General features: G+C 40.7%; 1 protein-coding gene across 3 annotated transcripts in view; it reads right to left on the bottom strand.

Annotated features, from left to right (window-relative positions):
- Positions 1-12,418, bottom strand: part of LOC126379870 (SWI/SNF complex subunit SMARCC2) — a 35,888-nt gene that overhangs the window by 2,967 nt on the left and 20,503 nt on the right. For 2 of the 3 annotated variants that reach the window (XM_050028841.1, XM_050028843.1), the window contains exons 8-18: positions 11,353-11,492; positions 8,872-8,999; positions 6,624-6,805; positions 5,614-5,755; positions 5,051-5,171; positions 4,489-4,664; positions 3,315-3,504; positions 2,478-2,632; positions 1,555-1,672; positions 1,293-1,466; positions 200-412 (exon numbers count right to left, since the gene is read on the bottom strand). In XM_050028841.1, coding sequence (XP_049884798.1) covers positions 200-412; positions 1,293-1,466; positions 1,555-1,672; positions 2,478-2,632; positions 3,315-3,504; positions 4,489-4,664; positions 5,051-5,171; positions 5,614-5,755; positions 6,624-6,805; positions 8,872-8,999; positions 11,353-11,492 — 1,739 coding nt within the window. The remainder of the gene's footprint in view (positions 1-199; positions 413-1,292; positions 1,467-1,554; positions 1,673-2,477; positions 2,633-3,314; positions 3,505-4,488; positions 4,665-5,050; positions 5,172-5,613; positions 5,756-6,623; positions 6,806-8,871; positions 9,000-11,352; positions 11,493-12,418) is intronic. The other variant, XM_050028844.1, reaches the window with a different exon arrangement.

Here is a 12,418-nt window from a genome sequence, read left to right as displayed (position 1 = left end):
GTTCTTGCTTCCTCCACATTAATTAATCAACAGCAGAACAGAGGGGTTTAAAAAAGCCACCTTGAAACAGTTCACTTAAAAAGCAATATTGCTATTTGAAATTTGTTGATATTGCGCCCTTATATTTATATGCGCAAGTATGCCTTGTTAACTCCCCAGAACAAAAGAACTCTCATGGAGATACAAAGCTATCGGTTACCTTCTCTCTCCCGCTCCATGGTAGCTTCCAACTCTTCGAAGTGCCGCAATTTGATCTCGAGCTTCTTCATCTGGGTCTCGACGAGGAGCGCGACAAGAGACTTGATCTTGCGCTCCTCCACGCCGGCGAGGTGCTTCGCCTTGACCGCGGCCGCGGCCAGCGCCGACGCCGCAGCCGACTGCAGCTTAGCGTCCACTGCCGTTGGTGCTGGCTCTGTCATCACTCAGCTTATGTACAACTTATACTAATAACTCCGCGTCAAGAGGGTTGCATATCAGATTTTTTTACATGTTTTATTGCAAATTTGCCGCAGATGGACATATTTAACCGGACAAATGGCGTTAGAAGAAAGCGAGAAGGGCCAAGGAAACTTCAACTTCGCACTCCACTCATCCGCAAACTTTACGACACACGAAGCTCCGTGAAAATATATCAATAAGGTCGTTTTATGCATTATAATTTGCAGAACAAGAAGTCAAATATCGACAACTATGCAAGGAGATCTCTCCATATTACAGGATAGCTAAAATACCTTAGTATGATCGGCTATTTATCAAAAAAATACTTTTGTTTACAGTATCTTGTGAAAAGTAACGTTAAAATTGCAGCCTACCATATAACATATATATTGCCGGTAAAGTGGCAATGGAATTTGTGAAGCATTAGAGCTATCGTAGGAGTAGTAGTAAAAGATAGTGGGGTTGAACCGGAGACAGCGGTTCTCGCACAAAATACGCGTTAGGGCCTTTTCAAGCTATTTCTTCTATTTCGTGGCGATATATGAGATTAAAAACTCGGGTCAATCTAGTTCTCATTTATAGATGACGATCAATAAACATGGCAAACAACTCATTCCAACACAGGTTGCCTAAACTCAATCTTTTAATTCGAGTCAGTTAAATGACAATTAACTCCGTCTCACACTGGAGTCACTAGTGGGGTGTGCAAACGATTATTTTACTGACTCGAATTAAGTTAAACTTTAGTTACGCGAGTCATTTCATTAGGCTATGGCGGCTAAGTAATGGCTCTATTAGGGTTGGTGGGGTCAGTCATCTACCGCTTATAGCCCACACGAGCCATGTATACTTACCGGTGGTCTGCGGCGCGGGTGTCGAGTCAGCCTCTTCTTTCACTTGCTCCTTGCTGTCTTCGGAGGGCGCGGGCGTCTCCGCAGGCTCCTCCTTCAATTTGGCGGCTCCCTCCGGTTCCTCCGTCTCCATTGCCTCCGTCTTCACGCCCTCACCTCCCTCCTTCTTCTCTGGGGCTAAACATTTTATTATTCATACCCGTGCTTAGTAAAACTCACAAAGAAGATTTAAGTAAATAAATCGAATCGAATTGTAGTAACGCACCTGAGGGAGAGAGTTCAGGCGCGGTGCCAGCGATGCCGGTGGCGGCGAGCGCGGCGGCCGGCCCGTGCGCTCCCGCCGCCTTCACGTGCGCCTCCATCATGGCCGCCGGGACCTCGTCCTGGGTACACACCACCAACGTTATTTCACATTTGCAATACTGTAATTAGAACTGTACCTAGTCTAACCCCAGCATTCCATCGGCATGTCCGATTAGACTAGTTTCCAACTACTCAAATCAGTTACTTTTTACTAAACGTCAAAACACGAAATTACTGTGGAATTTGTATGAAAACGTACACTGTGTCGTCATAGAGAAACGTGATAAAATGTCGAACCTGTTATTACGTTATTCTTGATTAAAATACATAGTTAAGTCTAATGAAAAAAAATGATAGTTTTAGATCGCTCTTTATTTAGTAATCAGAATTTCATAATTTACATTTGACTTGGGAAACTACCCAATAGTAATACGTATTAACCTGGCAGGCCCGACTACTATTACGACTGCATTGCAGGCTGTTCTTGAAACCAACTACTTTGATGTTAATCATTTTTCGTAAATCAAATCAAATACAATTTATTGCACAAAACTCAATTTTAACAATCAGACATAACACATGAATACAGTACAAATAAAAATTAAGTAACATCATGAACCCACTTTAGAACCCCGTCGAACTATCATATTTGACATTTAATAAGACTTACGGTTTAATTTGTCAAAAAAGTTATTATGACATGGTATCAAAGTGCCTTATTGTTATTGTACAAACATTTACTAAACTGATGAAATGTAAACTATTTCTGGCATCTGTTTTTATTCTTTTTCAATCCACCCTGCCTTCATTTACTTATTTGTACACAACAAAACAGACAAGGAAAGGAACATACAAAGAAAACAATATATTGTAACATGAACGTACCTTGATAGCAGCAAACTCCTCCATGGCAGCTTTAGTGGCCTTGGAAGCGATGCGAGGGTCGACGACGGATGCCAGGAACGCGACCGTGCTCATCACAGGGTTGCCAGTCTTGCTGAATGGTATGGGCTGGTATGCTAGCGGGCCCAGCACACCACCTGCCCCAAAATTTATTACTTTATTCTTAAATACATTTGAGGGCCAGAGTTGATGAGATCGGCCATTGATCCCACACGACAAAAGAATACATATTAGAGTCCAGTGCGAAGCCTGTAGCCATGTCCCACATGAACCAAGACGGGGGCCTTTGGCGGCTCAGTAATAACCCAGGCACCAGGGTTGACGAAGTTGGTCACTTACCTCACAACCCACACGAAAAGAAAAAGAAGACTGTTGCGATTTGCCGGAGTTTATGACAAACAAACCTCTAAATTACTGCTTTTACTGAGACTCTTGTTTTAGGATAGTTTTTGACGCTGACCTCTGTAATCTACTTCAGCTTATACAGTGAAATCTCGAGAATGAGATTTTAAGCAGCAAGTTTGTTTTCAAGCAGCAGTTAATCACCCACCATAGGACCCTCTGTAACTGAAATTGGGTAAGTGGAATACCTTCTAAAGAAGACAAACTTGCTGCTTGAAATTTCAGTTATCGAGGTTTCACTGTATAAGCTGAATGTTAGCTCGACCATTATAGAAGGCGATACGGCTCGGTGCCCATCACGTTGGTCGAACAGAAAGCTCGGCGAGGTGTAAGTACTTAGATCATTTTGCGATAGAGTCAGTAGCACGACTACCCCAATTGGGATATAGTCAATAGTTATGGTGAGTGATCGCTTACCTGAAGGTGCGTCGGTGAGGTAGGGGTCTTCGATGGGCAGCCTCAGGAAGTGCAGGATGCACTCGTCGTGCGTGCGGGTGCCGACGTGCGCCGCCACGCGGTTCCAGTCGTCGCGGTGGAGTTCCAGCGCTTCCAGCAACAACAGCGTCTCCTGCTCTGTCCATTCGCGGCCACGAGCACCGCCGCGGTACTGTTGCCAAAGCAATATGTTATAATTGGCTACTTGACAGTTGTACCAATAAAATACGAAATATGTCGGATATGGTAGTTTATCATTTAACGGTCACTATCCAATATTTTATATTATTTTTTAAATCTTTTATTTTCGCAAAATAAAAATGTTATTTTTATCTGTGTATTACAAGACCTGAAACACGGGCGGCCATGACTGAGCTTCGTGTGACATCACATTTCACCAAATAAACAAAAACTATCTGTCAAGTTTCAAGATGTCTGACAGTTTCTTTGTTTATCGAAATGTGACGTCACTGGGCAAAATGTCACGTGACCGACCGTTTTCACCAAGTCCACCTATGTAACTAATGTAATGTAATATATTTGTATTTTCTGGGTCCCCATAAGCGTTACCCATAATTTTGCCACCGCTAACATAGTACAAGTATTTGCCGCCTACCCTTAGTTGATTCCCATCACGTTCGTTCTGATTCCAGGAAATCTAATAATGACGTTTACTACATTGTTTTTATTGCGTATGGCAGACAAAAATAAAATATCCTGCGTGGATCATATATCCAGCTTAAGCTCCCCTAACCAAGTCTGCCGCATCCGTCCCACAATGCAGCTCGGGTATGCCACCTGGCAACCGGTGTAGAGGGCACTCGTTCACTATAAGAGATATGGTTTGATCCGGGTGACCACATTCACAGTATGGCGACTCCTTTAAGCCCCATATATGTAGGTGATGGTTTGACTTTCCATGGTTGGTCCTACACCGGTTCAGTCGGGTCCAGATTTTTTATTTGGAGTGAAAGCCAGGGATCCTCCGCGCGGGACCCTAATAAGGTCCGAACTTGTGCCGTCGAACATGTTCCACTCCAGCCTCCACGTATCTTCCGCTGAGAATTCGTTTACTACTTAACCTTAAGCTACATTTTCACTTACCACCAGATGAGATTGTGGACAAACAGAAAAGATTTAAAAAGAAGCAGTTTACCTGATCCATCTTCAAGCCAGTAGCTCCCCCGAGGTCGATGGAGGGCTCGGTCTTGATAGCGGGCGCGGCGGCGGCGGCGACGGCGGCGGCTGCGGCGGCCGCGGCGCCGGGCGGAGCGCCTACTTCGGAGCCGTTCGGCAAACCCGCTTCGACCTTCGGAATGGCCGCGTTCTCCACTAGGAAATCAAAAATTTTAAACAGAATATCAGACGCTTGTACTGTATCCTAGAGTAAAATAGTAAAGATAGATCCCTAATTGTGAAGCGGTGAGCTGTGAGTATTCGTTCATCTTGCTCGCGATAGATGTACCTCTGACTACCTTACTGGGATATAGTCGTGAATTTATGTTATGTTTGTGGTCTCCAAAACGCAAAAGTACAAAAAGTGATGACCTGAAGGGCTTATAAGTAAAATGTAACATAACCAGTTGAAACATCGTATACGGAACTAAAAGAAAAATGTAAACTTGGGGGCCGAATTGAGTTATTTAGTATTTAATTTATACAACAGCCGCTCTTGTGATGTGCCCGTTGTGTGATATGGGCGTAAGAGAGCAATGTACCAGGTCTAGGCTGCGAGGGGCGCGGCTGTAACGGCTGCAGGCCCGACGGTGTGTCGGAGAGCACGTGGAAGTGAGACGTCGGCGGCGGGCCCATGGCTGTCGGACGGGAATCCGCCTCCAACTAGAAACAAAATATTTATTACTTTATACAGTTTTACATATACATACACATATACATACACATGGTAGGAGGTCATTCAGCCTTTACACTAAAAAATCAAGCAAAAAGTAATCCAATTACAAGACCAAGGCAATAAAATTGACACATTCACTGTAGACTAGTGGTTAGAGCATTCGTCTCACGATCTGGAGGTCCAGATTCGATTTCCACCTGGGACATTATCAAAAATCACCTTGTAAGACTGCCCCATGTTTAGTTAGGACATTGCAATGGCTGTACCTTTGATTGTTCGAAAAGTAAGGTGATTCCATGCTTTGGAAGTGACGTTAAACGCTCGTCCCCGCATGAGCTGTTGGATCCAATCCCGTCTGAGACATAATTTGTCAACCTTTTCTCTTTGGAAGTATTGAATTTGTGTAGGTGATCAAGCCTAGGTTGTTACCTGGTAGTTGATGAGCCCCCACTGCTCTAGGAAGCCGTGCACGCGCATGATGGCGCACACGTCGCCCGCAAGGTTCCGGCGGCAGGCCGTGCTGGTCAGGTACTCGGTTGGGTTCAGACGGTACGTGTCGATCATGAAGTTTCTGCAATTGTACACTCGTCATTCAATACGCTTTCACCGTACCTATAGACATACAATAAGGAATAACACTACACAGAACCGCAACTCTCCGCTCCCCACCAGGGGCTAAACTACGTTTACCTCACCCCCGCGGTCTTACTTTAGTGTTTCAGGCATCAGACGTCACACATAGATGCGCGTGTACCATAAAGACAATGTGTAGTGTCTGTGTGAAACGAGGTATTTGCATGAAGTGTCCGGTGTGCTATAGATGCAAGTTTTCTGTACATACTTAAATAAACTTTCATGCACAAGTAAGTAGAAGACAACTTGCTGCTCCTTTTGTACGAGGTTCTTCTAAGATGGATGATGAACCGTATGGTGACTGGTGCTCAGCCCAACGCCCATGTATTAGAAAGGACGCCCGGGAAGATAAGCAGCTGAACTTGTTTTATGTTTTTAGCCACTTCTTAGTCCAGGGTAGAATTAATAAGATATGATATTGTTGTCTTTCTTTTTGTGTGTGGCGTCCTTTCATAATAAACTATTTCTATTCTATTTTAATAAGTGCCTATCCAGGCATACATGACTTTTGCTAGCTTACATTAATTGTTACTTAAATCTTTAACCTATATGTACTTAACTCTTGCTTGTCTAAATTAAGAGGTTCAAGTATATGTAAAACTGTAGTTACCTAGTCTTAAGGGAAGTGACGGGTCATTCCCAACACAAGTATCTGATTACTTACTGGGAAGACCTGTTCAGTAATTATAACTGATTTACAGAAAGAAATTCATCTATCTTTTACATGACTGTTGTCAAAATGTTGTTGCTATGTCAAAATCAAACTTCCGTCAAACAGGTTTTTAGTACTAAACATTGAACCATACCTGTAAGCGAGGTAGATTTCTGGCGTCTTGGATTTGTTCTTGCCATTGAAGAACTCCGGTAGAGCTCGCTTCTCGATGGTATGGATCGAGTTGTAGTCAAACCAGGCCGAGTAGGATGGGACCACGATGTGGTGAGTTTGGTCCGTTACGTTGTCTTCCATTTCCTCCTTTGATAACATTTCCTACACAGAGATAGCATATTATATTTTCTAAGTAAATCTTACAGACGTGGGCAAAAACAGCTGGTTATATTTGCAGGGTTCATCCAGATAGGTGGGCGAAATTAGGCACAGAATATCTTAGACGTAGAGATAAAACAGGCCTAAAAAACGCTGGGGAGAAGACCTGGATGCTTTTAAGATTGGAGAGAAATCGCTCAGGACAGAGAAGGAAAAGCAGGGGAAAGAACATTGCTTAGCAGTGTTTAGGCTAGTGAAAAAAAAATGTAAATCTTAGCTCATTCTGCCCACTTTGGTAACTGCGCGTCTACTGACTGGACGACTGACTGAACTGGACTGAGCTTCAGGATTTCTTGCTTTGTATTGGTTATAGAACTACGGTCAATAGGTCGGCCAATCCTTACTGGATCTTGTCGTAGCAATAAGTAAATGCTGATGCACCGTACAAATATTACTTTTAACCGTAAGAGTTTCACTACAGCTAAAGTTCTTCAAACATAATCAGATGCACATCTTTCGATATAAAACACACATGTCATGCATTCTATTGTGATCCCATTTCCCAGATATTGTTACTATAACAGTCAGCTTTCTGACTCATTTTAACTGAGAAACAGTAAACAAGAGTTACCTAATATTAAAGTATAGATAGAGAGCTGTCATTTTTGTCGCTCTAGTATATCCCGATTATTCCGCGGCCCGCTTACCAAGCTCAGAAAAAACGGTTCGATATAGTTTATTGAGAGTTATTGAGGACAGAAGAGGCAAGATGATTGGACACTTAATAAGACACGACGAATTTATAAATAACATCGTAGAGGGGAAGGGGAAGGCCAAGAAGAGCTTACATGGAAGATTAAAGAGAAGGCGAACATCGTGTCTTATAAAGATGTCGAAGAATTGGCTTTTTAAAGACAAGAATGGAGAATGCTCCATCGACAAGAGCGTGGCTTTTAAATTAATGATGATGAGCATTTATTAGGGACGTACCATCCCAAAGTACAATGCTATTAATATCACATAACGAAATTATATTTTCACGGGCATATGAAATTTTTAAACATTTGATAATTAAGATACGTTAACTCGAAAGCAAAACAGGATATACCTATATTTAATACTTGTATAATGACAAAAATATATTCGCCATGCATTTGAATTGGTCTGAGGTGTTGACTAATATAAATTCACATAACATAAATAGCAGTATGCGTACCTGTGTACTGGAATCACTGTGCTTCCACTACGCACACATAAATACCAAGTTTAAAAGTCGTAAAAATTGCACAAATTATAACTATAAAATTAGATGCTGCACCTAACTATAAGAATAGCTATGCTTTTAGTTAGACTACATACTAACTATATGTGGTAAGATGATTAAAGAGCATTTAAACATACTAACAACAAAATTAATAACCTCCTCCTTTTTTGAAGTAGGTTAACAATAAAGGACATAGTACATAGTTTTAAAAGGCTTGTTTTGATTAGGCGAGAAAGAAAACCTTTATTTTGCTTTCATTAGGATGTTTAAATATCAGCTTGTGCTGTCCACAGCAACAGAATATACAATTAATTTTGTGTTGTGACTTCTGTGATACTTTACAAAAAAAATAAGTGTGGGATGGGTAGCTGCTAGTTCTATATTCAAAGTGTATGTGGATCATATCAGAATCGATACGTTGCATCAAGTGTTCGCAACAAATAATGTTACATTTGTGTACCTATAACTAATGCGCATTCTACTGTGTGTAATAGATTGACCTCAAACTAATCTGTGACATGAAATCACTTTTAGGCACAAAGTTTTCCATACAAACGGTTTATGCACCTTTATATCAAAGCTGACAAATGGATATTATTTAGATTAATAGCCACATATCAGTATATTATTTCCGAAAACAAAAGCTTAAATGTTTAGTAAGTACTCCTACTTGGTATTAATAATAGTAGATACCTTACCTATTGTAAACTTTAATAGTAATCGTTATATTCAGCTAAGTTTTTCTAAAAAGTTGCGTAAACCGTTTTATGAGGAACATTGTGCCATTAATAAGTTTAATCAGTACCTGTGTATTGGAGTCACTGTGCTTGCCCTGGGAGTCGTCGTGGGCGTCAGAGGGTGGCGCGGGCGTGGATGGTGCATCCGTGTTGGGCGCGGTGCTCGGCGCTGTCTCCGCTGGGGTGGCTGAAGGTGCTATGGCAACGCGCACATTTAGGGGCATTACGTACGGGTACGAGTAATATAATGTATTACTCTGGGGTCTATTTTGTTCTCAGACACCTAATCCTGCATCCTTACATTCGACCACAACCAATCTTCCTTACAATTTCTACAACGCCTGCTAAATTGCAAAAATTGTCACCAATCACAGAATAGGATTTCTATCTGTTAAGATCATAGAACAACACGGGCCTGTTAAGTTGGGAGAGTTACCCGGGTGGAAAACTGAGCTCTGTCAAAAATAAAATTAATTTATTCTTTATTGGGTCTACAATAAAAACCAAAGATTGAACTTCGATTTCAGTTAATGTTGAATAAATTAATTCCATTTAGATTGACAGATATCAGTTACCCTTCCGAGCCGCAAGCTTTATAAAATAGTTCAACTGGAATCTTTTATAAGACAATTTGTAGTCCAATCAGAATTTGTAATCTTTTAGGACGGAAATTAGTGGAAAAAACGGACGTTCACCAGCGCAAGAGTCTGTGCTGCTAGTGTCCATCTCGCCCAACTACCGGATGCGGAATGAATTCATATAATTCATTATTTTGATGATCCGCGCGCATCCATTGATATGTGATCTCGCATAATCCAATTGGGGTTAAAACCGGTACAGTTACAATGCAGACCTTTTTAACGCCGGAAGATAAAGATATTATTGTAGGGTAACCAGTTTGGCGTGTGTACGGTTGCACTCACCAGGTGACACGGCTTGCACATGCAAGCTAAAATCATCAATTTTTCCACCACACAAACAATGAAGTAGGTTTATCACCTGTCAAAGAGAATTGGGTGCAACAAAGTTGTTTTCACGATTTATATACTTTACACATCGGAATCAGACGATGTGAAAACATCCCTCGCATATTAGGGAAACTCGTAAATCGAATACAACTATGCGAAGTGTAATTCTGGAAGAGGCGATAAGCCATTGACATAACGAAGAAAACTGGATTTATTTCTATGAATTTTAATACTAGGCAATGGCGCAATATTGTAATACCATTTAATACGATTTTTGTTATTTACTTTCCAAAGTTGCACTGTTCACTAAATACACGAAAATTCAAGAGTATTTAACACAAGTTAGTTACCCCTTCCTGGAGGCGAGGGCAGACCTGTAGCCAACAAGCGGAACGTATAGTCAATGTTAACACTTGTAATTTATGTTATCCGTCAAATATCACTAGATAAGTTGATATTATTTTTGTATCTGCCGATCGATGTGCCGTGCACATCCAATTCAATTCAATATCGTATGGTTGGTGCCCGATACAAGCAATTATTAAGGCACTGGCTTTAATAATAGGGTAGTTTCCAACTAGTCAAATCGATTACTTTTTACTAAACATCAAAACATAAAACTACTATGGAATTTGTAGGAAAAGCAACCTGGGACGTCATAGAAAACGTGACAAAATGTCGCACTTATTACGTTTTTTGTCTGCCTTTAGATCTGTCTTTATTTAGCAATCAGAATTTCGTAATTTATCTTTAACCTAGGAATCTACCCAATTCTCTTAACTTATGTTGCTGCATTGACTGTACTTATTTTTATGCTATGGACGTCCTAGGATCTCCTATTTTTATATCTCGGTACGGCCACGAGCCTTAATATGGTTAACACTTTGGTACCATGTCACATTATTATTTTTTGACAAAATGAACTGCAAGTCTCACTAATTGTCAAATATGTCAGTGCGACAGGGTTCTAAAGTGGGTATAGGATGTTGCTCGTGATAGTACGGAGGTCACAATTGAATACTGCAAATCAACTCCTTCCATGCTGTTAATTAATTAGTTAGTAGAAAGTTAGTTACACACAAACAACACTTGCGTTTCCGCTTCAAAACCAGTGGTTGAAATTGAATCAATGCTGCTTACACTTCAGAATACTCGTAATGATTTCGGAGAAACGGCACAAGAAAACTACAAGAAAATTGTGAAGTCACAACGGCGTGTTTTTTTTAATATCAGCCAGCGAATTGTTATAAGTCAAGAAGGATAACTGCAAATACAAACAAAAATAATAGCAGAGAAAAATTACGTAGTTAATTAGCCAATAGCGAGGCATTAGTAGGTAATGTAAAACTTATGAACAATGTTACTTACGCAACCAATCCACACTTGAGCAGTATAGTGATTATTCTCAAGTTGATAGTGATAAAATGCTTCGAAAAAAACGCTACGTGCCTGTGTTACTTTTTTATCCCTGTCACAGTTCAAGAGCAGTTATACGTCTCAACGAATTACAACTCACGGCTACTTATCCTGCGATACTGACGGACAACTACAAAATAGGTTAATAAGTTGTTAGATACCTACTGGTAAGCGTAAAAGGAGAGGGTGAATACTGACTGTCAGCCGATCGTTCTGTTTCTGGTGTGGGGACCGCGTCAGTGTTGTCCCGCGAGGCGCTGTCGTCGTCATCCTCGCCATCGTTGTCGCGACGCTTCGTAATACGGCTGTAACACCAACCAAAGAACGACATTCCATGCTACGTTCCCCAAAAAGAAATACAGATGGCGCTGTTTTAGATTTAACGCTATAATTACCTACTTAAATAATCAATCAAAAATACAGTATTATTAGTAACATCGTAACGAATACTGAGGGCGATTCAGAGTTGATATCAAGTGGATTTTCCACGTGAAACTTTTAGTGTGCTTTTTTCCGTTCCACACTTTTGCGACGGAAAATTCCACTTGATATCAACTCGCCTGAATCATCCCTCAAAGTTTTCGTTACGATGTCACTAACACCCTGTATAATGTAATGGCAGAGGCATACATATAAATAATTATGCTGTCATATTGCTTCTCTTTATTTTGATTAGAATAATAATGGGTGGAAGACGTATCGTGCCTGGATGTAATAACAATGGTCATCATTTATACCCAAAAACAAATTTTAAATATGCGTATTATGTCTGTTATCCATGTTATTAGAAGCTTAAACGAAGGCAAGTCTGTACTTCGCTGTCTATATTTTTTTAGGGTATGTAGTCTGAAAAGTCCCTCATTGTTTTAGATCACACTCGTAAAATAGCGCCCAATTTTTAAAAAAATGCGTACACGTATGAACACGCATCACCACCCAACCTTACAAGTACTATGGCAAGAGTTCGTACGTAAACGCACGAGTCGAATACAACCGGTCTAAGTTTCTTTGATCTAGTAGGTAAGCGACGAAGGACTCGTCTTTAAGAAGCATATTGATTAAAAAGTCAATCTAAAAATAAATGTTTGACAGTTCTACTAATTATTGCGTTGTTGTGAATTAGGTTACGTTGAATTACATTGTAAGATTAACCCTTAGCGATGACAACAATATTTAGTCCTTTTCCTACGATAAAAAAGTCATTCTTGCTTCTTGTTTGTATCAAAAATGT

This window comes from Pectinophora gossypiella, chromosome Z (assembly GCF_024362695.1).
Source record: "Pectinophora gossypiella chromosome Z, ilPecGoss1.1, whole genome shotgun sequence".
Lineage (NCBI taxonomy): Eukaryota > Metazoa > Arthropoda > Insecta > Lepidoptera > Gelechiidae > Pectinophora > Pectinophora gossypiella.
The sequence above is the reverse complement of the archived record's forward strand: the minus strand, read 5'-3'. Positions and strand labels throughout refer to the sequence as shown.